Raw genomic sequence first — 27,010 nt, 5'->3', positions numbered from 1 at the left:
TGACCCACATCTTGTTTTAGGATGCCAACAATGAGGCTGTTTCCAAAAAAGGAGATGAAGAAGATGGAGTGGAAAATCACCAGAGTATCGCAATTGGAAGGAAGATTTATGAGTTCTACAATGCACCAATTGTTAAATTCTGGTTCCACACGGTAAGATCCTGAGGGGGTGAAATCTGCCCGTGCCTCCGTGACCATGTAATCACCCTCAAGCTCTCGAGTGCTTTCATTTACAGATGGCGTATCTCGCCTACTTGCTGCTCTACAACTATGTAATTCTGGTGAAAATGGACAGTTTGCCTTCAATTCCAGAATGGATTCTCATCTCATATATTTTAATGCTGGCGGTTGAGAAAATCCGAGAGGTAAGAAGCTCAGATAAATCAATAACTTTTACCTTTCACCAAGGCTGCAGTCAAATATCTGGCAACACATATCAAAGTTGCTGGTGAACACAGCAGGCCAGGCAGCATCTCTAGAAGGAGGTACAGTCGAGGTTTCGGGCCGAGACCCTTCGTCAGGACTAACTGAAAGAAGAGCTAGTAAGAGATTTGAAAGTGGGAGGGGGAGGGGGAGATCCAAAATGATAGGAGACAGGAGGGGAAGGGATAGAGTCAAGAGCTGGACAATTGATTGGCAAAAGGGATATGAGAGGATATATATATATATATATAAATAAATAACGGATGGGGTACGAGGGGGAGGTGGGGCATTAATGGAAGTTTGAGAAGTCGATGTTCATGCCATCAGGTTGGAGGCTACTTGGCGAGAGAATATAAGGTGTTGCTCCTCCAACCTGAGTGTGGCTTCATCTTTACAGTAGAGGAGGCCATGGATAGACATATCAGAATGGGAGTGGGACGTGGAATTAAAATGTGTGGCCACTGGGATCTGTAATGCCACGAGAGGGAGGGCTTTCATCCAAGTGCATTGAATAGAATGGTGCTGATAGAGATTTTGATAGTGTGAAGATAGTGGGCCGAAGGACCTATTTCTGTGCTGTGTGTCAATGACTACAAAATGGGGGAAGGTCACTAACCTTGAAGATGGGTCACTGGTTCCTTAAAAGGCTATAAACTCCAAGAAAGGGCCAATTACCATAAAGGGTGAGGAGAGGGGAGTGAGGGAGGGAAGGAGGAGTGGCAGAGTGGGAGGAAGGGAGGGAGGGAGGAGGAAGAGAGGGAGGGAGGGGTGGGAGAGAGAGAGACGGACAGCTAAACAGAGAGACAGACAGGCTGAGGCAGACAGAGATAGAAAGAGAGAGGGAAAGAGAGACAGAGGGACACAGACAGAGGGGGAGGGGGAGAGACAGTGGGATACAGGCAGACATAGAGAGAGAGGGAAAGACTGACACAGGGATGTGATTGGTCAGATACCAAAGGGGATGACCCTGACTGTGGGCTGTGGACCAAGGTCACCACCCTACTAGACTTCACCGTTCACCAACATTATGGCTCAGAAGCCATTGATCAATGTGGCTGATGCATTGCTGCTCCCTCTCTCTGCCACTGTGTATTGCCCAGTTCCTCCTCCAGACGTGGCTGTCTGTCACAGTAAACAGGAACCTGTACAGAGGTAATGTATTTGTCACTGGTGGGAGGTGGTGAAGTCAAATATGAGCCTGCTGCACGATTCAATATGATTAAGTTCTTGCTTTCTCTTTAGATTCTTCATTAACACTGCAGTCTGTTCTTGCTAATTTATTCATCTTTGATTTAGATCTTAATGTCAGAACCAAGTAAACTGAGGCAGAAAGTAAAGGTCTGGATGCAGGAATACTGGAATGTCACTGACATGGTGGCCATCACCATCTTTAGCTGTGGTGTGTTGCTGCGTTTCCAGAATGAGCCCTACATGAGCTATGGACGGGTCATCTACTGTGTGGATATCATCATCTGGTACATCCGTGTCCTTGACATCTTCGGTGTCAACAAATACCTGGGGCCTTACGTCATGATGATTGGCAAGATGGTGAGTGGGCTTGTGTACCAAGGACCCAAGCTCTAGCACTGCTATGCATTCCATGGAAGTTAAAATCAAATAAAGGTCAGAGTTTTGATGTAGAACATGTGAAGGAACAATGTGTTCTCACTCCTGCTGTGATCCAAGTCTTTCAGTGAGGCCTTCTTTCACGTGGTAGGTTGATTCAGAAGATAAAGATGCATGGGAACCAGGGTAAATTGCAAGGATGGATTTGGAACTGTCTTGTCCATGAAAGACAGAGACTGGGGGGAAAGGTTGATAATTTGGCTGGAGGTGGTGACCAGTGGTGTTCCACAGGAATCAGTGCTGGAATTGTGACCAGTGGTGTTCCATGAGGATCGGGCTGGGATCGTGACCAGTGGTGTTCCACAAGGATCGGGCTGGGATTGTGACAAGTGATGTTATACAGGAATCAGTGTTGGGATCGTGACCAGTGGTGTCCACAAGGATCAGTGCCGGGATCGTGACCAGGGGTGTTCCATGAGGATCAGTGCTGGGATTGTGACCTGTGGTGTTCCATGGGCATCGGGCTGGGATCGTGACCAGTGGTGTTATACGGGAATCAGTGCTGGGATCGTGACCAGTGGTGTTCCACGAGGATCGGGCTGGGATTGTGACCAGGGGTGTTATACGGGAATCAGTGCTGGGATCGTGACCAGTGGTGTTCCACAAGGATCAGTGCTGGGATCGTGACCAGTGGTGTTATACGGGAATCAGTGCTGGGATCGTGACCAGGGGTGTTCCACGAGGATCAGTGCTGGGATCGTGACCAGTGGTGTTATACGGGAATCAGTGCTGGGATCGTGACCAGTGGTGTTCCACGAGGATCGGGCTGGGATTGTGACTAGTGGTGTTATACGGGAATCAGTGCTGGGATCGTGACCAGTGATGTTCCATGAGGATCGGGCTGGGAACGTGACCAGTGGTGTTATACGGGAATCAGTGCTGGGATCGTGACCAGTGATGTTCCATGAGGATCGGGCTGGGAACGTGACCAGTGGTGTTATACGGGAATCAGTGCTGGGATCGTGACCAGTGGTGTTCCACAGGAATCAGTGCTGGGATCGTGACCAGTGGTGTTATACGGGAATCAGTGCTGGGATCGTGACCAGTGGTGTTATACGGGAATCAGTGCTGGGATCGTGACCAGTGGTGTTCCACGAGGATCAGTGCTGGGATCGTGACTAGTGGTGTTATACGGGAATCAGTGCCGGGATCGTGACCAGGGGTGTTCCACAGGCATCGGGCTGGGATCGTGACCAGTGATGTTCCATGAGGATCGAGCTGGGATCGTGACTAGTGGTGTTATACGGGAATCAGTGCTGGGATCGTGACCAGTGATGTTCCATGAGGATCGGGCTGGGATCGTGACTAGTGGTGTTATACGGGAATCAGTGCTGGGATCGTGACCAGTGATGTTCCATGAGGATCGGGCTGGGATCGTGACCAGTGATGTTCCATGAGGATCAGGCTGGGATCGTGACCAGTGGTGTTCCACAGGCATCGGGCTGGGATCGTGACCAGTGATGTTCCATGAGGATCGAGCTGGGATCGTGACTAGTGGTGTTATACGGGAATCAGTGCTGGGATCGTGACCAGTGATGTTCCATGAGGATCGGGCTGGGAACGTGACCAGTGGTGTTATACGGGAATCAGTGCTGGGATCGTGACCAGTGGTGTTCCACGAGGATCAGGCTGGGATCGTGACCAGTGGTGTTATACGGGAATCAGTGCTGGGATCGTGACCAGTGGTGTTCCACGAGGATCAGGCTGGGATCATGACCAGTGGTGTTATACGGGAATCAGTGCTGGGATCGTGACCAGTGGTGTTCCACGGGAATCAGTGCTGGGATCGTGACCAGTGGTGTTCCACGAGGATCGGGCTGGGATTGTGACCAGTGGTGTTATACGGGAATCAGTGCTGGGATCGTGACCAGTGGTGTTCCACGAGGATCAGGCTGGGATCGTGACCAGTGGTGTTATACGGGAATCAGTGCTGGGATCGTGACTAGTGGTGTTATACGGGAATCAGTGCTGGGATCGTGACCAGTGGTGTTATACGGGAATCAGTGCTGGGATCGTGACCAGTGGTGTTATACGGGAATCAGTGCTGGGATCGTGACTAGTGGTGTTATACGGGAATCAGTGCTGGGATCGTGACCAGTGGTGTTATACGGGAATCAGTGCTGGGATCGTGACTAGTGGTGTTATACGGGAATCAGTGCTGGGATCATGACCAGTGGTGTTATACAGGAATCAGTGCTGGGATCGTGACCAGTGGTGTTCCACGAGGATCGGGCTGGGATCGTGACTAGTGGTGTTATACGGGAATCAGTGCTGGGATCGTGACCAGTGGTGTTCCACAGGAATCAGTGCTGGGATCGTGGCCAGTGGTGTTCCACGAGGATCGGGCTGGGATCGTGACCAGTGGTGTTATACGGGAATCAGTGCTGGGATCGTGACCAGTGGTGTTCCACAGGAATCAGTGCTGGGATCGTGGCCAGTGGTGTTCCACGAGGATCGGGCTGGGATCGTGACCAGTGGTGTTATACGGGAATCAGTGCTGGGATCGTGACCAGTGGTGTTATACGGGAATCAGTGCTGGGATCGTGACCGGTGGTGTTCCACGAGGGTCGGGCTGGAATTGTGACCAGGGGTGTTATACAGGAATCAGTGCTGGGATCGTGACCAGTGGTGTTCCACGAGGATTGGGCTGGGATCGTGACCAGTGGTGTTATACGGGAATCAGTGCTGGGATCGTGACCAGTGGTGTTCCACGGGAATCTCTGGTGGGAGAGTCTAGGACCAGAGAGCATAGCCTCAGAATACAGGGATGTCCATTTAGAACTGAAGTGTGGAGCAATGTCTTCAGCCAGAGGGTGGCGAATCAGTGGAATTCATTACCACTGACAGCTGTGGAGGCCAAGTCACTGAGAATATTTAAAGCAGACGTTGATAGTTTCTTGATTAGTCAGTGTGTCAAAAATTACAGTGAGAAGGCAGGAGAATGGGATTGAGAGGGATAGTAAATCAGACAAGATGGAATGGCAAGCAGACTCAGTGGGCCAAATGGCCTAATTCTGCTTCTATGCCTATGGTCTGAAATGTGGATTAGTGGATTAGCCAATTGTGAATGACACCAAGATTGGTGCAGTTATGGATAATGTAAAGTACCATCAGAGAATACATTGGAATAGAGGTCAGGTACAGGTATATAGGCAGAGAATTGGCAGGTGGATCTTAATCAGGGCAAGTTTGAGGAGTTGTACTTTGGGAGGTCAAATGGAAGGAGAAAGAGCCCATTCGAACATAAAGGTACAGGAGAATCTTGGGGTCCAGGTCCATAGAGGACACCTTCTGAGGTTGGGAGGGGAGTTTAAAGCTGATATGAGGGACAAATGTTTTACGCAGAGAATGGTAAGTGTCTGGAATAGGTTGTCAAAGTTAGTAAAATGAGGTTGTTAGGTAAACAATTTAATAAGAAGAAATGGGTGATACAGGGAGGAGCATGTTTCAGATAAATCAGTACCAAGATCAACACAACATCATGGGCCAGATGGCCTGAGTGGTATTGTACTGTTCTGTGTCCTGTTTTCTTTGAGGAACAGACACTCTCGTCCGAGGGAATTGATAGAAAATAAGTCACAGTGAAAATCAGTGGAGCAGAGGATTGTTCTGGAGGCTAACGTAGAGACAACGGGCAGAAGATGCCACCCCCACCATCCCCTATCATTTCTCTGCCTTAAGACAATAGGGAAGGAGAACTGTTCTCTAATACTGTCAGCTTAACCATCATTCTCTCCTGCACTACCACCCACCTTCCTACTTCCTTAGATGAAGTCCCACATCCTCATTTTCAAATCCCTTTTGTGGTCTTGTTCTGCCTAATTTTTGTGCAGCCATGTCATACAGTCCCCAGTCCCTGGAATACTCCAAGTTCCCTTGTTCCTCTCCATTATTTGTCAGCTTTTTGCCTCAGCACCTCAGTGTTTGGGCTATGTATACACTTAGTCGGTGTCTGTGTTGTGTGTCCTATTTGCTGCCTTGTCTTGGGGAGTATTTTTGAAGAGCGCCACACTATAAATGGAGTGTGAACCTCTGGATCTTTGTCCCTGAGGGATCAGCATCCCAGCAGGTTATCAGCAGTGATTTGGGTTTAGTTTTGGACAGATGGATCTTACAGCATTGAGTCTGGGGGGAGGGGTGTGGACATATATGAATTACATGTCTGGGCTGATATGGAATATTGGGGGAAAGTGAAGTGGCCAAGCAGTTAATGGTAGCTTTTTATTTCCTCATGTTCCAAGTAAACTCTGAAAGATTGACTGACCAAATAATGTGAGAAGTGAAACCTAATGGGAAGTCTCAGGGAGTGGGTAGTGTATTCCTTTTTCCACATTCCAATATCTACTGTCTCCAATCTTCACATGTACTTCTTGTTATTAATGACCCCCGGTGACATTCCATGTGACATTCTCTGACAGTAGCATAGTCTTTGATTAAATATTCAATAGACAAGTAAAATACATGAGAAACTCAAGAATTGCCTCTGAAAGTAACCAGCCATCTGTTTAAACTGGTTAGATCAGTAAATTCACTCTTCAGTACTAAACAATGCAGAATTTCCCAAAGGCATTTTATGGATTTGATTTTAATTCAATTAATTCAAAACAAACTGTTGCTCCATCTGGCCTTGTTTTGCATTTCAGGAAAAAAAGCCCTTTGAAGGATTCATGTGCTGTTTTTCTTGGCTCGCTGGGCTTAGAAATAAATTCAGCAAAAATCTTCACTTGTACATTTCAAATAGAACTTAACTGTCTCTCATGTGACCAAGCTTCCCACTTGCTTTCAGAAATGCCGTAGGACCCATGGGACAAGTACAATGTGAATGTGTTTTCCATGTCTCTTAACTTACACACCCCATGAGGTCAGCGTTGATCATGGATGTTGTGCCCCAGCTGCCTACGTGACACACAGGCCAGGGCAGTACAATACTGGAGAGTGAGCTCATGCAGAGGGCTTCCCCTCTCCACACAGCTGATGAATCCAACGGAACGGTAGAGACCAATACAGTTTGACTCCTGCAGCAGCTCAGCAGTTGTCTGTCAGTGTTGAACTCAACATAGGACTGCTTAGAGACTCCAGCTCTGTATTTTTCCCTTGGGGTTTACTCCTGAAGCCTTCCCCATGAAAGAGTATGGCTGCAAGGCAATAGAGGTTTTAGATTAGAATTTTCCTTCTCCTAGTTGAGCTGCCAAACTCCACCTGCCTGAAGTGACTGATTTTAAGGCACCAGTAACCTGCTTTTGTCCCTTCTCCTGTTAGTAGAAACGGTTCCAGTGGCCTAAGTAGCTAAGCCACACATGAAGGGCAGGAGCTGGACTTGGTTGACAGAGGCTATTTGAGATGCATTTGAGGAGCATTTAATAAGTAGTGGGAGATTGTCCCCATTACCACCCCCGGGCTATAACAACTTTAAGAAGCCTTACCCCATAACTTTATATAACACACCAGAAATGATCACACTCCCTTTCTCCACTCTGTAATATACTGAATGTTATGTTCAGGATATAAACATGCAGGAGTGATCAAACATCATACACGATCATTAACTAGCTTGTGGTCAACATTCCAACAGGTAGCATCAGTGATCACCAGACTTGCAGTGCCTCTCCGTGGTTTGGTGTGAGGTGTTGGGCTGTGAATTCAGTATTGGATGGCAGATATACACTGACCATTCCCCCGAGTATTTCAAAGTTCAAAGTAAAATTTATTATCAGAATACATGCATGTCACCATATACAACCCTGAGATTATTTTCTTGTGGGCATACTCAACAAATCTATAGAATAGTAACTGTAAACAGGATCAATGAAACAACAAGAGCATAGAAGACAACAACTGCAAATGCAAATATAAATAAATAACTATAAATAGAGCACAAAATAACAAGATAGAGTCCTTATAGTGAAATGTTGTGTGAACATCTCATTAGATGAGTGTAATTATCCCCTTTCGTTCAAGACCCTAATGGTTGAGGGGTAGTAACTGTTCTTGAACCTGGTAGTACAAGTCCTGACACTCTTGTGCCTTCTACCTGATGGCAGTGTGAGAAAAGAAGACAGTCTGGGAGTTGAGGAACTTTGATAATGGATGCTGCTTTCCTATGACAGCATTTCACGTAGATGTGCTCAATCGTTAGGAGGGTTTTACCCATGCTGTATTTGGTCAAATCCATTACTATTTGTAGGATTTTCTGCTCAAAGGTATTGGTGTTCCCATACTAGGCTGTAATGCAACCAGTCAATACACTTCCTACCTTCCTACCACACATCTATAAAAGTTTGTTAAGGTTTTTGATGTCATGCCAAATCTCTGTAGCCTTCTAAGGAAGTAGAGGTGCTTTCTTTGCAATTACATTTATATGATGGGTCTAGCACAGGTCATCTGAGATAGTGACACCCAGGAATTTAAAATTACTGACCCTCTGCACCTCTGATCCTTTGATGAGGATTGCCTCATGGACCTCTGGCTTCCCTCTCCTGGTCTACAATTAGCCCCTTGGTCTTGTTGACGTTGAGTGAGAGGTTGTTGTTATGACACCACTCAGCCAAATTTTCTCATGGGGAAGGCTTCGTGAGTAAATTTCCAGCACTGGTGGTGGCCCTTTGCCTCAATGCAGTGTAATTTGGTATTTTATCCACAATAAGAGGGCTGTGAGACTCTCTGTTGCAGATGGTGGACTTTGTTGTCATTATGAATGTAATGTAGTCCGTTATCCATGATAACAGAGCTGTGGGACTCTCTGTTGCAGATGGTGGACATGCTGTACTTTGTTGTCATTATGCTGGTAGTCCTGATGAGTTTTGGAGTATCAAGACAGGCAATTCTGCACCCTGACGAGGAGCCGTCCTGGAGGCTAGCACGCAACATCTTCTACATGCCGTATTGGATGATCTACGGAGAGGTGTTTGCAGATCAGATAGACCGTAAGACCAGAATTCATAGTAAGACTCTGCTTCTTGTCTCTCTGGTAGATGACTGGTTTTAGAACAGCCAGCAGCTGCCCGTCTCTCCTCTGCTGAGGTACTGAGGGAGTTGAGGTTTAAAGCAGCCAGCTGCTCAGGTACTGAGGGGAGGAGGTAGTGATTGCCTCCCAGCTGACATTCACATATGGATATAGAACATAGGGGACACCAAACAGAGACTGGGAACAGAAAGCATGTGAGCCTGTGATCAAAGCTGAACACACAGAACATCCATGATGTGGCTGGACTATGCTCTGCTAACTCAGAACAATTCATAAAATGACCATTCCTGCCGTTGCTGAGTTGTCAAAACTAATCAATGGGTGAATCTTTATTGCATGATTGATTATTTCATCATGATGTAAATTAAGGTGATTATCACCCCCATAAGACCAGGAACAAGAAGTGAATAGCCCTTAAACAAGAAAAGAAAGGTAAAGATGAAGGAGTTTAAAATCTCCGTTCTGTACATCTACACAGACAAGCCATCTCTTCAAGAAATGGTGACTAAGACCAATCTTTGAAAAGTGATGAGAATGTGGTGTGTTAAACCACTGAAACTACCTGCAATATTGAGACTCACTGAAATAGTCTTTAACAAAATCATGATCTAGTCCTTGATACACATGCTTCCCAAAAGGCTGCAGCCCTTGACACAGTTGGGTATTCCATGATGCTGCAGCACCTTTCCATGGCTGCCAGGCTGAGTGGGACTGCACATCCTCTGATCAGAGAGTCGCTTGCAATCACAGCACTTTCAACATTTGCAGCGTTATCTCTGATATCCTTGGTTCCCAACTTTTCTCATCAGGGGCGGCATGGTTGTGTAGTGGATAGCACAATGCTTTACAGTACAATAGTCTTGGGAGATTTCAAAATGCAGATAGATTGGGAAAGTCAGTTTGGTGCTGAATTCCAGGAGGGGGAATTTCTAAAGTGCCTACGAGATGCTTTTTAGAGCAGCTCATGGTTGAGCCCACTTGAGGATCAGCTATTCTGAACTGGGTGTTGTGCAATGAACCAGAATTGATTAGAGAGCTCACGGTTAAATAACCCTGAGGGGTAAGTGATCATAAAATGATGAAATTCATCCTGAAATTTGAGAAGGAGAAATTAAAGTCAGATATATCAGTATTACAGTGGAGTAAAGGAAATTACAGAGGCATGAGAGAGGAGTTGGCCAGAATTGTTTGGAAAAGAACACTGGCAGGGATGATGGCAGAGTAGCAATGGCTGGAATTTCTGGAAGCAATTTGGAAGGCGGAGAATATATACATCCCAAAGAGGAAGAAGTATTACAACTGTGGCTAAGAAGAGAAGTCAGAGCCAAATTAAAAGCCAAAGAGAGGGCATATAGTAGAGCAAAAATAAGTGAGAATTTAGAGGATTGGGAAGCTTTTAAAAACCAACAGAAGGCAACTAATAAAGTCATTAAGAAATTAAAGATGGAATACGAAAATAGGCGAGCCGATAATATTAATGAGGATACCAAAAGTTTCTTCAGATACTTAAAGTGTCAAAGAGAGGCGACAGCTGGAAAACAATGAGCGAGAGGGACAACAAAATGGCAGGCAAACTGAAGAAATGTTTTGCATCAGTCTTCACTGTGGAAGACATTAGCAGTATGGTGGAACATAGAACATAGAATAGTACAGCACAGTACAGGTCCTTCGGCCCACAATGTTGTGCCGACCCTCAAACCCTGCCTCCCATATAAGCCCCCACCTTAGATTCCTCCATATACCTGTCGAGTAGTCTCTTAAACTTCACTAGTGTATCTGCCTCCACCACTGACTCAGGCAGTGCATTCCACTCACCAACCACTCTCTGAGTAAAAAACCTTCCTCTAATATCCCCCTTGAACTTCCCACCCCTTACCTTAAAGCCATGTCCTCTTGTATTGAGCAGTGGTGGCCTGGGGAAGAGGCGCTGGCTATCCACTCTATCTATACCTCTTATTATCTTGTACACCTCTATCATGTCTCCTCTCATCCTCCTTCTCTCCAAAGAGTAAAGTCCTAGCTCCCTTAATCTCTGATCATAATGCATACTTTCTAAACCAGGCAGCATCCTGGTAAATCTCCTCTGTACCCTTTCCAATGCTTCCACATCCTTCCTATAGTGAGGTGACCAGAAATGGACACAGTACTCCAAGCGTGGCCTAACCAGAGTTTTATAGAGCTGCATCATTACATTGCGACTCTTAAACTCTATCCCTCAACTTATGAAAGCTAACACCCCATAAGCTTTCTTAACTACCCTATCCACCTGTGAGGCAACTTTCAGGGATCTGTAGACATGTACCCCGAGATCCCTCTGCTCCTCCACACTACCAAGTATCCTGCCATTTACTTTGTACTCTGCCTTGGAGTTTCTCCTTCCAAAGTGTACCACCTCACACTTCTCCGGGTTGAACTCCATCTGCCACTTCTCAGCCCACTTCTGCATCCTATCAATGTCTCTCTGCAATCTTTGACAATCCTCTACACTATCTACAACACCACCAATCTTTGTGTCATCTGCAAACTTGTCAACCCACCCTTCTACCCCAACATCCAGGTCGTTAATAAAAATCACGAAAAGTAGAGGTCCCAGAACAGATCCTTGTGGGACACCACTAGTCACAATCCTCCAATCTGAATGTACTCCCTCCACCACCACCCTCTGCCTTCTGCAGGCAAACCAATTCTGAATCCACCTGGCCAAACTTCCCTGGATCCCATGCCTTCTAACTTTCTGAATAAGCCTACTGTGTGGAACCTTGTCAAATGCCTTACTAAAATCCATATAGATCACATCCACTGCACTACCCTCATCTATATGCCTGGTCACCTCCTCAAAGAACTCTATCAGGCTTGTTAGACACGATCTGCCCTTCACAAAGCCATGCTGACTGTCCCTGATCAGACCATAATCCTCTAACTGCCTATAGATCCTATCTCTAAGAATCTTTTCCAACAGCTGTCCCACCACAGACGAAAGGCTCACTGGTCTATAATTACCCGGACTATCCCTACTACCTTTTTTGAACAAGGGAACAACATTTGCCTCCCTCCAATCCTCCGGTTCCATTCCCGTGGACAACGAGGACATAAAGATCCTAGCCAGAGGCTCAGCAATCTCTTCTCTCCCCTCGTGGAGCAGCCTGGGGAATATTCCGTCAGGCCCCAGGGACTTATCTGTCCTGATGTATTTTAACAACTCTAACACCTCCTCTCCCTTAGTATCAACATGCTCCAGAACATCAACCTTACTCATATTGTCCACATTCATCAAGTTCCCTCTCATTGGTGAATACCGAAGCGAAGTATTCACTGAGGACCTCGCTCACTTCCACAGCCTCCAGGCACATCTTCTCTAATCGGTCCTACCTTCACTCCTGTCATCCTTTTTTTCTTCACATAATTGAAGAATGCCTTGGGGTTTTCCTTTACCCTACTCGCCAAGGACTTCTCATGCCCCCTTCTTGCTCTTCTCAGCCCCTTCTTAAGCTCTTTTCTTGCTTCCCTATATTCCTCAATAGACCCATCTGATCCTTGCTTCCTAAACCTCATGTATGCTGCCTTCTTCCACCTGACTAGATTTTCCACCTCACTTGTCACCCATGGTTCCTTCACCCTACCATTCTTTATCTTCCTCACTGGGACAAATTTATCCCTAACATCCCGCAAGAGATCTCTAAACATCGACCACATGTCCATAGTACATTTCCCTGCAAAAACATCATCCCAATTCACACCCGCAAGTTCTAGCCTTATAGCTTCATAATTTGCCTTTCCCCAATTAAAAATTTTCCTGTCTTCTTTGATTCTATCCTTTTCCATGATAATTATAAAGGCCAGGGAGTGGTGGTCACTGTCCCCAAGAAGCTCACCCTCTGAGAGATCTGTGACCTGACCCGGTTCATTACCTAGTACTAGATCTAGTATGGCATTCCCCCTGGTCGGCCTGTCCACAGGAATCCATCCTGGACACACTTAACAAATTCTGCCCCATCTAAACCCTTGGAACTAATCAGGTGCCAATCAATATTAGGGAAGTTAAAGTCACCCACGATAACAACCCAGTTATTTTTGCACCTTTCCAAAATCTGCCTCCCAATCTGCTCTTCTGTATCTCTGCTGCTACCAGGGGGCCTATAGAATACTCCCAATAGAGTAACTGCTCCCTTCCTGTTCCTGACTTCCACCCATATTGACTCAAAAGAGGATCCTGCTACATTACTCACCCTTTCTGTAGCTGTAATGGTATCCCTGACCAGTAATGCCACCCCTCCTCCCCTTTTTCCGCCCTCTCTATCCCTTTTAAAGTACTGAAATCCAGGAATATTGAGAATCCATTCCTGCCCTGGTGCCAGCCAAGTCTCTGTAATGGCCACTACATCATAATTCCATGTATGTATCCAAGCTCTCAGTTCATCACCTTTGTTCCTGATGCTTCTTGCATTGAGGTACACACATTTCAGCCCTTCTACCTTACTGTCTTTACACTGTTTATTCTGCTTCTCTTTCCTCAAAGCCTCTCTGTATGTTAGATCTGGCTTTACTCCATGCACTTCTTTCACTGCTCTATCGCTCTGGGTCCCATCCCCCTTGCAAATTAGTTTAAACCCCCCCGAACCATGATAGCAAACCTACCTGCAAGGATATTGCTCCCCCTCGAGTTCATGTGCAACCCATCCAATCTGTACAGGTCCCACCTTCCCCAGAAGAGATCCCAATGATCTAAAATCTAAAACCCTGCTCCCTGCACCAACTCCTCAGCCATGCATTCAAGGAAGTTCCAGGTATCAAGTGTCTTAAAGAATGTAAAGTTACCATAAGTAGAGAGAAGGGAAACTGAAAAATCTGAAGGTAGATAAGTCATCTGGACCAGATGGTGTACACCCAGGGTTCTGAAAGGGGTGGCTGAAGAGATTGTGGAGGCATTAGTAATGATCTTTCAAGAATCACTAGATTCTGGAATGGTTCTGGAAGACACAAAAATTGGAAATGTCACTCCACTCTTCAAGAAGGGAGAGAGGCAGAAGAAAGGAAAATATAGGCCAGTTAGTCTGGGCTCGGTGGTATTCATGGAAAAGAGTAAACAGTCGACGTTTCAGGCCGAAACGTCAACTGTACTTTTTTCCACAGATGCTGCCTGGCCTGCTGAGTACATAAATATATACACTTTTCCTAATAATAACATCCGATGAAGAGGTGGTGTGAGTTTCCACCTTTCCGCTGACAGCAGCCGGCTCTCTGTCACCATCACTGGTATATATTTCTATATAATTCTGAAATTGTTCCTGACACTCATCACACTGATCGGCTGGACCAGGCTCCTGGGAAACATATTAAACTCTGAAATAAGCTTTGGATCACATTTCTGAGTCAGAGTATTCACCCTTGTAAGTTCACGAGCTCTGTCCCTTTCAGTGAACTTGAGGGAAGCTCAGTCATGCTTTTGTTACTATTCCAACAATCTGCCGATTAGCTACCTGACTCCACTCTCTGTAAACCTGAGGCACCTACGACTGACACATAATCCATTCATGCCTCATCTCTGCACTTGCTGACTTACACTGGCTCCCCCTTGACAAACACCTCAGTTTAAACTTCTCCTCACTTCAGGCAGAAATGTCAACTGTACTTTTTTTTTCCACAGATGCTGCCTGGCCTGCTGAGTTCCTCCAGCATTTTATGTGTGTTGCTCAGATTTCCAGCATCTGCAGATTTTCTCGTTTGTGAGATGCCACATGGTCTCCTTTCTCGCCATCCCTGTAATCTTCTCACTCCTACGACCCCAGATCTCCTCAAATTCTGGACTCTTTGTCGTGCCTAGATTTAATCACACCCTCATTGGCAGCCTAGCCTTCAGCAGCCAGTTCCCTAACTCTGAAATTCCATCATTACACTCTCCAGCTCTCTCCGTCTCTCTCCTCTGGTAAGGTATACTTCACATGCTCTCTCTTTGATACAGCTTCTGGTCATATTCTATATCTGTATTGGAAGTCAGCAGAGAAATGACCTGGTGAGAAGCCAGTATGCACACGATGACAGAATGGCCTGTGGACTTTCTCCCCAGCTGACGTTAGCTTTCCCAGCTGGAGGCTAGTTCTGTTTGAAAATTCTGAAAGGATGCATCTTGAGCTGTCCCCCACACGTAAGGTGCCATAAATAGCTGGGGTTTTTTTTGTTTGAAAGTGGCACTGTTTGTATTATAAATACAAGAGATCCTGCAGATGCTGGAAATCCAAAGCAACACACACAAAATGCTGGAAGAGCTCAGCAGGTCAGGCAGCATCAATGGAAAAGAATACAGTCATCATTTCAGGCTGACCCTTCATCGCTGTTTTATATTAGTTTCTGGAATTTTGCAGCATTTGATAGAGAAATACTTCATACATGAATCCTGTGAAATCCCTGGAAGAATTTAAATGAACTGGAGAATTGTATAGAATATTCACCAGCCTTGCCAGGGCAGCTGGAGGCTGTGTGTACCATTCTGTGCCAAAAGCAGCCAATGATCCAAGTGCATGTATTGGAAGGGCTGAGGGAAACCCAGGTTAGATTCAGCCAACATGGGCACAAATCTTTGCTGCATTCACTGGGATGACATTGAATTACCAATGTTGGTAAGACTTTTTGCTTTGGATGTGTGGTGATTGGTTCTTAATGATCTCTTCCTTTCTTTTACTTCCACTGTGCCTTCAATGAACTGCATCAGTTTACGCCATGGAAATCAATCGTGAGTATGAAGAGATGCCCTCCCAGCTGGAAGTGCCAGGGGCTGCTTCTGTTATGTGTGGGATCTAACGCTGATTCTAGGCTACCTGGCTTTGTGCAAACTCAGACTCCAACCCGGCAGATGGATTTTTATATTCTTGTTCAGCTAAACCAACTATTTCTAATAACTTACAGTGAGCCTTAGCTTTCTGTGAAATTGGCACAGCGGATGCAGTCTGATACGTCAGTAATTTGGTCTCCTCACCACTAAGTATCCATGCAAAAGAGATCAGACGTGGGATGAAGTGTAAACTTTCAGTGAAGTCTGCAGCACAGTTCCAGACACAGCGAAGTACAGGGCAATTCAGCCCATTGGCATTCACTGGCTCGACCAAGAGCAATCTAGTCACCGGTCATTTAGTGCACATTTACACACAGACTGTGTGAAACACCCCATTTAATGTGCATTTTTACACAGGTCTTTGTGAAACACCTCCATTTAACCATATAACAACTACAGCACGGAAACAGGCCATCTCGGCCCTTCTAGTCCATGCCGAACTCTTACCCTATCCTAGTCCCACCAACCTGCACTCAGCCCACAACCCTCCATTCCTTTCCTGTCCATATACCTATCCAATTTAACTTTAAACGACAACATCAAGACTGCCTCAACCACTTTTGCTGGAAGCTCGTTCCACACAGCTACCACTCTTTGAGTAAAGGAGTTCCCCTTCATGTTACCCCTAAACTTTTGCCCTTTAACTCTCAACTCATGTCCTTTTGTTTGAATCTCCCCCATTCTCAATGGAAAAAGCCTATTCACGTCAACTCTATCAATCCCCCTCATAATTTTAAACACGTCTATCAAGTCCCCCCTCAACCTTCTACGCTCCAAAGAATAAAGACCTAACTTGTTCAACCTTTCTCTGTAACTTAGGAGATGAAACCCAGGTAACATTTTAGTAAACCTCCTCTGTACTCTCAATTTTATTGACATCTTTCCTATAATTCGGTGACCAGAACTGTACACGATACTCCAAATTTGGCCTTACCAATGCCTTATACAATTTCAACATTACATCCCAACTCCTATACTCAATGCTCTGATTAATAAAGGCCAGCATACCAAAAGCTTTCTTCACCACCCTATCCACATGAGATTCCACCTTCAAGGAACTATGCATCATTATTCCTAGATCCCTCTGTTCTACAGCATTCTTCAGTGCCCTACATACCATGTATGTCCTATTTTGATTATTCCTAACAAAATGTAGCACCTCACATTTTTCAGCATTAAACTCCATCTGCCATCTTCAATCCCGCTCTTCTAACTGGCCTAAATCTCTCTGCAAGCTTTGAAAACCTACTTCATTATCCACAACGCCACCTATCTTAGTATCATCTGCGTCTTACTAATCCAATTTACCACCTCATCATCCAGATCATTAATATATATGACAAACAACATTGGACCCAGTACAGATCCCTGAGGCACAACACTACACACCCTCCTCCAATCTGACACACAGTTATCCACCACTACTCTCTGGCGTCTCCCATCCAACCACTGCTGAATCCATTTAACTACTTTGAAATTAATGCCTAATGATTGAACCTTCCTAACTAACCTTTCATGTGGAATCTTGTCATTTAATGTGCATTTTTACACAGTTCGTGTGAAACACCCCCATTTAATGTGCATTTTTACACAGGTCTGTGTGAAACACCCCCATTTAGTGTACATTTACACACACACTGTGAAATACCCCCACTTAATGTACATTTACACACATAGTGTTACACAGTCTGTGTGAAACACCCCCATTTAATATACATTCACACACAGTCTTTGTGAAACACCCCCATTTAGTGTACATTTACACAGTCTTTGTGAAACACCCCCATTTAGTGTACATTTACACAGGGTGAAACAACCCCATTTAGTGTACATTTACACACACAGTGTTACACAGTCTGTGTGAAACACTCCCATTTAATATACATTCACACACAGTCTGTGTGACACACGCCCATTTAGTGTACATTTACACAGTCTTTGTGAAACACGCCCATTTAGTGTACATTTACACAGGGTAGAACAACCCCATTTAGTGTACATTTACACACACAGTGTTACACAGTCTGTCTGAAACACCCCCATTTAATATACATTCACACACAGTCTGTGTGACACAACCCCATTTAGTGTACATTTACACAGGGTGAAACAACCCCAATTAGTGTACATTTACACACACAGTGTTACACAGTCTGTGTGAAACACCCCCATTTAATATACATTCACACACAGTCTGTGTGACACACGCCCATTTAGTGTACATTTACACAGTCTTTGTGAAACACGCCCATTTAGTGTACATTTACACAGTCTTTGTGAAACACTCCCATTTAGTGTACATTTACACAGTCTTTGTGAAACACGCCCATTTAGTGTACATTTACACAGGGTAGAACAACCCCATTTAGTGTACATTTACACACACAGTGTTACACAGTCTGTCTGAAACACCCCCATTTAATATACATTCACACACAGTCTGTGTGACACAACCCCATTTGGTGTACATTTACACAGTCTTTGTGAAACACTCCCATTTAGTGTACATTTACACACAGTGTTACACAGTCTGTCTGAAACACCCCCATTTAATATACATTCACACACAGTCTGTGTGACACACAGCCATTTAGTGTACATTTACACACAGTGTGAAACAATCCCATTTAGTGTACATTTACACACAGTGTGAAACAATCCCATTTAGTGTACATTTACATACAGTGTGAAACAATCCCATTTAGTGTACATTTACACACATTTTGTGAAGCACCCCCATTCAGTGTACATTCACACAGTCTGTGTGACACACGTCCATTTAGTGTACATTTACACACAGTGTGAAACAACCCCATTCAGTGTACATTCACACAGTCTGTGTGACACACGTCCATTTAGTGTACATTTACACACAGTGTGAAACAACCCCATTCAGTGTACATTCACACAGTCTGTGTGACACACGTCCATTTAGTGTACATTTACACACAGTGTGAAACAACCCCATTCAGTGTACATTCACACAGTCTGTGTGACACACGTCCATTCAGTGTACATTCACACAGTCTGTGTGACACATGTCCATTTAGTGTACATTTACACACAGGGTGAAACAACCCCATTCAGTGTACATTTACACAGTCTGTGTGACACACGTCCATTTAGTGTACATTTACACACAGTGTGAAACAACCCCATTCAGTGTACATTCACACAGTCTGTGTGACACACGTCCATTTAGTGTACATTTACACACAGTGTGAAACAACCCCACTCAGTGTACATTTACACAGTCTGTGTGACACATGTCCATTTAGTGTACATTTACACACAGTGTGAAACAACCCCATTCAGTGTACATTCACACAGTCTGTGTGACACACGTCCATTTAGTGTACATTTACACACAGTGTGAAACAACCCCATTCAGTGTACATTCACACAGTTTGTGTGACACACGCCAATTTAGTGTACATTTACACACAGTGTGAAACAATCCCATTCAGTGTACATTCACACAGTCTGTGTGACACATGTCCATTTAGTGTACATTTACACACAGGGTGAAACAACCCCATTCAGTGTACATTTACACAGTCTGTGTGACACACGTCCATTTAGTGTACATTTACACACAGTGTGAAACAACCCCATTCAGTGTACATTCACACAGTCTGTGTGACACACGTCCATTTAGTGTACATTTACACACAGTGTGAAACAACCCCATTCAGTGTACATTCACACAGTTTGTGTGACACACGCCAATTTAGTGTACATTTACACACAGTGTGAAACAATCCCATTCAGTGTACATTCACACAGTCTGTGTGACACACGTCCATTCAGTGTACATTTACACACAGGGTGAAACAACCCCATTCAGTGTACATTCACACAGTTTGTGTGACACACGCCAATTTAGTGTACATTTACACACAGTGTGAAACAATCCCATTCAGTGTACATTCACACAGTCTGTGTGACACATGTCCATTTAGTGTACATTTACACACAGGGTGAAACAACCCCATTCAGTGTACATTTACACAGTCTGTGTGACACACGTCCATTTAGTGTACATTTACACACAGTGTGAAACAACCCCATTCAGTGTACATTCACACAGTCTGTGTGACACACGTCCATTTAGTGTACATTTACACACAGTGTGAAACAACCCCATTCAGTGTACATTCACACAGTTTGTGTGACACACGCCAATTTAGTGTACATTTACACACAGTGTGAAACAATCCCATTCAGTGTACATTCACACAGTCTGTGTGACACACGTCCATTCAGTGTACATTTACACACAGGGTGAAACAACCCCATTCAGTGTACATTTACACACAGGGTGAAACAACCCCATTCAGTGTACATTTACACAGTCTGTGTGAAGCACCCCCATTCAGTGTACATTCACACAGTTTGTGTGACACACGCCCATTTGGTGTACATTTACACACAGTTTGTGTGGAACATCCTCATTTAGTGTACATTTACAGACACAGTCTGATTGAAACATGCCCCAGTTAGTTGATTTATCAGCCCGCGCTGATCCTTCGGATATATATTAAACAAAAACTGGGTTATCCTCAAACTGGAAAGCTGCATTGCTCAGTGAAGTAGATTGGTAAGGCTACAATTGCTGCACTGTGTAAAATTCTTCCCAGCCTGCTATTGGAAGGATGTAGTTAAACTGGAGGGGTTGTATAAAAGGATGTCATCATGACTGGATTGTTGGCTTAAAGGCAGTGTCTTCATTGGCTGGAACCCTTTCCCTAGAGCATAGGAGACGGAGGGTTGTACAATCACGAGGATAATACACACATTTTACTTGCCAAAATGGTTTATCTAATGGTAGAGAAGTCCAAAACTCAAGGACACTATTGAAAATGAGAGGTGAGAGATTTAAAAGGTCCCCAGAATCTGATTTCACACAGGGGGTGGGAAGTATATGGAAGGAGCTGTCAATAGAAGTGGAGACATACAACTATGACATTAACAAGGTGTTTGGCCGGTTCAATGGACAGGAGAGTTCAGAGGAAAAGGCAGGAAAATTGGACTAGTTCAACTCGGCAACTTGGTACCATGGGTGTGTTTGCCAAAGGGCCTGTAATGTGTTCTATTCTCTGATTAATAAAGCAGGGACATTCTGTCCTGAAATAAAATTCTATGACACAGAGCGGTGGGCTTGGGATCAGAACATTAAAGCAGATGTACATTAAACCAAGTTGTTTGTCTCCTGCAGCTCCATGTGGGGAGAACCTGTTTGATGACGATGGGAAGCGACTCCCTCCCTGCATCCCCGGAGCCTGGATGATTCCAGCCATCATGGCTTGCTACCTGCTGGTTGCCAACATCCTGCTTGTCAATCTTCTGATAGCTGTCTTTAAGTAAGAATCTAATACTTGTTTATCAGTCATAGTGGATGGCTTAAATATTGACATTTGAATGAGCCTTGTGGTGGGTGACATTTTCCCTGCTAAACAGAGTGAAAGAGTGTTGCTGTTTGCTGAGTAATGCACAGTGATAGGCATGTAATCTGATCAATAAAAGATGAGATCACAGCTGTGGTGATGAACGATATTGTCTGTGAAATTAAAGATGTGGAATTGCTTTGTGTGGGGATGAGAAAAGCAGATGTCTGAGGTTACAGTGGCAGTGATTTATAGGCCCATGACCACAATTATACTGTAATACAGGTAAAATGAATATGCAACCTGCCCATACACATCCTCCCTCACCATTCAGGGCCACACTTCACCTGCGAATCTGCTGGGGTCGTCTATTGTGACCAGTGCTCCCGATGTGGCTTCTTCTACGTTGGCGAGACTCGTTAATTGGGGGACTGCTTTGTTTGCACCTCCGCTCCATCCGCCAAAAGCAAAACTAAGCGTGGCCAAATATTTGAATTCCCATTCCCATTCCCGTTCCAACATGTCAATTCATGGTCAAGATGAGGCCACCCTCAGGGTGGAGGGGCAGCCCCCAATTTGATGGCATGAATATCGATTTCTCCTGGTGAAAAAAAATTCCCAAATAAAGGAGGTTTCTAATGTGGGTACTACAAAATCGTGAAGCCAGAGAAAAGACAATTATGGATCTTCTGTTCAAGATTGTTTAATGTAATTTCCAGTATACAACTCTATAGAGAACAAAATGATTGTTACTCCAGATTCAATGCAGCATTAAAAAACTCAATAAGATAAGGAACACAATAATAATTTTTAAAAAAAGACACAATAAATATAAATAAATAATATGACTTATAAATGTGGATTGATTCGATGTCCATAAAGTGACACTAGGCACAGGAGTACATAAGGTGACTCTGACAGGAAGCTCAAAAACCTTGGCCTGCTCCCCGCCTTCTGCAGCTGGATCCTAGACTTCCTACTGGATCGCCAACTGGTGGTAAGGATGGGATCCCTCACCCCTGCCACTCTGTCCCTCTGACAGGTGGCCCCAGGATTGTGTCCTGAGTCCCCTCCTCTACTCCCTTTTACACCCACAACTGTGCTGCCACACACAGCTCCAATCTGCTGACCAAATTTGCAGATGACACAACATTGATCATCCTTATTTCTAGCGATGATGAGACAGTCGATAGAGGAGAGGTTAACACCCTGACACAGTGGTGCCAGGATAACAACCTCTCCCTCAATACCCAAAAAACAAAAGAGCTGATTGTGGATTGCAGGAGGAACAGAGACAAAATCAATGGCACTGCCTCTGAGAGGGTGAGTAGTTTCAAGATCCTCGGTATACACATCACCGAAGATCTCACTTGGACTGTACACACCAGCTTTGTGGCCAAAAAAAAAGCACAACAGCATCTCTTCCTCCTCAGGCGACTGAAGAGGTTCGCCATGAGTCCCCAAATCCTCAAGACCTTGTACAGGGGCACCACTGAGAGCATGCTGACTGGCTGTATCACTGCCTGGTACAGGAACTGCATCGACCTTGATCACAGGGCACCGCAGAGAGTGGTACGGACAGCCCAGCACATCTGCGGATGTGAACTTCCCTCCAATGAGGACATTTATAGCAGCAGGTGTAGAAAGAAGGCCTGGAAGATCATCAGGGATACCAGACACCCCAACCATAAACTGTTACAACTGCTTCTGTCTGGCAAATGCTACAGCAACATTAAAGCCAGTACCAACAGGCTACCTGACAGCTTCTTTCTGCAAACCATTAGACTTGTAAATTCACATGTCTGTAGATTGCAACGGAATCATAATGCAAAGGGGTTTATTCCCTCACATTGTGGGATGGATATAAGATTTAAATTAAAAATTCAAATGATAAAGTAGTGGTGGTTGAGGGTTTGGAGGGGTGGGTTAGTGGGTGGAGGTGTTGATCAGCCTTACTGCTTGGGGAAAGTATCTGTTTTTGAAACCTGACGTAGATGCTGTGCAGCCCTCATCCCTGATGGGAGCAGAACAAACAGTCCATGAGCATGGTGGCTGAGATCTTTCATAGTAACATAGAACATAGAATAGTACAGGCCTTTCAGCCCACAATGTTGTGCCGACCCTCAAACCCTGCCTCCCATATAAGCCCCCACCTTAAATTTCTCCATATACCTGTCTAGTAGTCTCTTAAACTTCACTAGTGTATCTGCCTCCACCACTGACTCAGGCAGTGCATTCCACGCACCAACCACTCTCTGAGTAAAAAACCTTCCTCTAATATCTCCCTTGAACTTCCCAACCCTTACCTTAAAGCCATGTCCTCTTGTATTGAGCAGTGGTGCCCTGGGGAAGAGGCGCTGGCTATCCACTCTATCTATTCCTCTTATTATCTTGTACACCTCTATCATGTCACCTCTCATCCTCCTTCTCTCCAAAGAGTAAAGCCCAAGCTCCCGGTGCTAAAGATGAGGTAGCTGGTTTACAAACAGAAGCAATGTGTAATGAAGAGAGACTGCTGAGTCAACAGGATGAGTTGCAACATAAAAGGCAGACAAAATTGAAAAGGGTGAATATGGGATTGAGCAACACACATAGAAGTTGCTGGTGAACGCAGCAGGCCAGGCAGCATCTCTAGGAAGAGGTACAGTCAACGTTTCGGGCCGAGACCCTTCGTCAGGACTAACTGAAAGAAGAGCTAGTAAGAGATTTGAAGGTGGGAGGGAGAGAGGGAGATCCTAAATGATAGGAGAAGACAGGAGGGGGAGGGATGGAGCCAAGAGCTGGACAGGTGATTGGCAAAAGGGATATGAGAGGATCATGGGACAGGAGGCCCAGGGAGAAAGAAAAGGGTGGGGGGAAGCCCAGAGGATAGGCAAGGGGTATAGTGAGAGGGACAGAGGGAGAAAAAGAATGTGTGAAAATAAATAACGGATGGGATACGAGGGGGAGGTGGGGCATTAGCGGAAGTTTGAGAAGTCAATGTTCATGCCATCAGGTTGGAGGCTACCCAGACGGAATACAAGGTGTTGTTCCTCCAACCTAAGTGTGGCTTCATCTTTAAAGTAGAGGAGGCCGTGGATAGACATATCAGAATGGGAATGGGACATGGAATTAAAATGTGTGGCCACTGGGAGATCCTGCTTTCTCTGGCGGACAGAGCGTAGTTTGACATCAGTGGTGGGTAAATTGATGGAAAGTATTCTTAGAAGTGGTATATATAATTATCTGGATAGACAGAGTCTGATTAGGAACAGTCAACATGGATTTATGCGTGGAAGGTCATGTTTGACAAATCTTATTGAATTTTTTGATGAGGTTACTAGGAAAGTTGACGAGGATAAAGCGGTGGATGCTGTCTATGTGGACTTCAGTAAGGCCTTTGACAAGGTTCCACACGGAAGGTTAGTTAGGAAGGTTCAATCGTTAGATATTAATATCGAAGTAGTAAAATGGATTCAGCAGTGGCTGGATGGGAGACGCCAGAGAGTAGTGGTGGATAACTGTGTGTCAGATTGGAGGATGGTGTCTAGTGGTGCGCCTCAGGGATCTGTACTGGGTCCAATGTTGTTTGTCATATATATTAATGATCTGGATGATGGGGTGGTAAATTGGATCAGTAAGTATGCAGATGATACTCAGATAGGTGGCGTTGTGGATAATTAAGTAGGTTTTCAAAGCTTGCAGAGAGATTTAGACCACTTAGAAGAGTGGGCTGAAAGATGGCAGATGGAGTTTAATGCTGAAAAATGTGAGGTGCTACATTTTGGTAGGACTAATCAATATAGGACATGCATGGTAAATGGTAGGGCATTGAAGAATGCAGTAGAACAGAGGGATCTAGGAATAATGGTGCATAGTTCCCTAAAGGTGGAATCTCATGTGGATAGGGTGATGAAGAAAGCTTTTGGTATGCTGGCCTTTATAAATCAGAGCATTGAGTATAGGAGTTGGGATGTAATGTTGAAATTGTATAATGCCTGAGCCAATAGGCTGGTCCTGGACTTATTTCCTGGCTTAATTTACATATTACTATTTAACTATTTATGGTTTTATTACTATTTATTATTTATGGTGGAACTGTAACAAAAACCAATTTCCCCGGGATCAATAAAGTATGACTATGACTATGACTATGACTAAGGCCAGATTTGGAGTATTGTGTACAGTTCTAGTCACCGAATTATAGGAAAGATGTCAACAAAATTGAGAGAGTACAGAGGAGATTTACTAGAATGTTGCCTGGGTTTCATCTCCTAAGTTACAGAGAAAGGTTGGACAAGTTGGGTCTTTATTCTTTGGAGTGTAGAAGGTTGAGGTGGGACTTGATAGAGGTATTTAAAATTATGAGGGGGGTAGATAGAGTTGACGTGGATAGGCTTTTTCCATTGAGAGTGGGGGAAATTCAAACAAGAGGACATGAGTTGAGAGTTAAAGGGCAAAAGTTTAGGGATAACATGAGGGGGAACTTCTTTACTCAGAGAGCGGTAGCTGTGTGGAATGTTACGAGAATACACATAAAATTAAGATGTTTGCTGGCCTGGGCTAGCATCAGTGGCATCAGCAGTTGGTCTGCCACCTGCCCTCAGGGGAAGGAGAGATAAGGAACAATGGAGCAGCGTCTGGAGATGTGTAATGAAGGGATGTGGGAGGAAGAGCTGTCTGGAGCGGCTCCCCCCTTTGAACCCTGAACTGTTTGAAGTGATGGACAGGCGATACCCCAGCAGGGGGATAAAAAGGGACAGGTTCGCTAAGACAGACACACACGCCACCCGAGGTAACGAGACCCTGGAAGCGGTGCGCCTCTCACGAGTGGTGAGAAGTACCGGACAACGCACAGGGTGGAAAGGTACGATCAGCGGGAACCCGGTGTGTGTCCGCCCTTGCCTGGGTGCCGGGTTCACTGCAGAGGATCGACCGCATCTGGAGGAGGGGTCACAGTCGGTGACCTCAGGTGACATCACCAAGGACCCGCCCAAAAGCTGTTTGTGAGCCATCTCGCTGGTCTGTGAGCCATCTTGCTGGTCTGTGAGTGAAGCCGTTCTGAATGATCAGTTGTTCCTGTTCTATGTCTCTCTTCCCCCACGTTGTCCACCGCCATGGCAATGATTACTGCGAACTGAACTACTAACTGGACTGAACTTTGAGTAATTTTGAAATTGGTCATTTACCCCTAGACAACGATAGAGCTTGATTGATGCTGTTATCTTAATTCTGTGCACATGTGTGGTTATCATTGTTGAATTGTTGCATTTATTATCCTTTCGATTACTGTGTTGCTTGCTTCTTTAATAAAACTTTCTTAGTTCTAGTACTCCAGACTCCAACTGAGTGATCCATTTCTGCTGGTTTGGCAACCCAGTTGCGGGGTACGTAACAGGAACGAGCTGCCAGCAGAAGTGGTTGAGGCAGGTTCGATGTTGTCATTTAAAGTTAAATTGGATAGATATATGGACAGGAAAGGAATGGAGGGTTATGGGCTGAGTACAGGTCGGTGGGACTAGGTGAGAGTAAGAGTTCGGCATGGACTAGGAGGGCCAAGATGGCCTGCTTCCGTGCTGTAACTGTTAGATGGATATAAATCAGGAGAGCCAGAAGGGGCCATGAGAAGGCCTTGGCGAGCAGGATTAAAGAAAACCCCAAGGAATTCTACAAGTATGTGAAGAGCAAGCGGATAAGGCATGAGAGAATAGGACCAATCAAGTGTGACAGTGGAAAAGTGCATGGAACCGAGGGAGATAGCAGAGGTACTTAATGAATACTTTGCTTCAGTATTTACTACAGAAAA

The 27,010-nt window shown here is 45.0% G+C and overlaps 1 protein-coding gene across 1 annotated transcript in view; it reads left to right on the top strand.

The window, feature by feature from the left end:
- The window catches only part of LOC134358136 (transient receptor potential cation channel subfamily M member 1-like), a 245,739-nt gene that overhangs the window by 208,228 nt on the left and 10,501 nt on the right, over window positions 1-27,010 (top strand). The window contains exons 19-24 of the mRNA XM_063070122.1: window positions 21-152; window positions 236-364; window positions 1,719-1,970; window positions 8,797-8,971; window positions 15,719-15,739; window positions 21,057-21,201. Coding sequence (XP_062926192.1) covers window positions 21-152; window positions 236-364; window positions 1,719-1,970; window positions 8,797-8,971; window positions 15,719-15,739; window positions 21,057-21,201 — 854 coding nt within the window. The remainder of the gene's footprint in view (window positions 1-20; window positions 153-235; window positions 365-1,718; window positions 1,971-8,796; window positions 8,972-15,718; window positions 15,740-21,056; window positions 21,202-27,010) is intronic.

Source organism: Mobula hypostoma, chromosome 18 (assembly GCF_963921235.1).
Source record: "Mobula hypostoma chromosome 18, sMobHyp1.1, whole genome shotgun sequence".
Lineage (NCBI taxonomy): Eukaryota > Metazoa > Chordata > Chondrichthyes > Myliobatiformes > Myliobatidae > Mobula > Mobula hypostoma.
The sequence above is the reverse complement of the archived record's forward strand: the minus strand, read 5'-3'. Positions and strand labels throughout refer to the sequence as shown.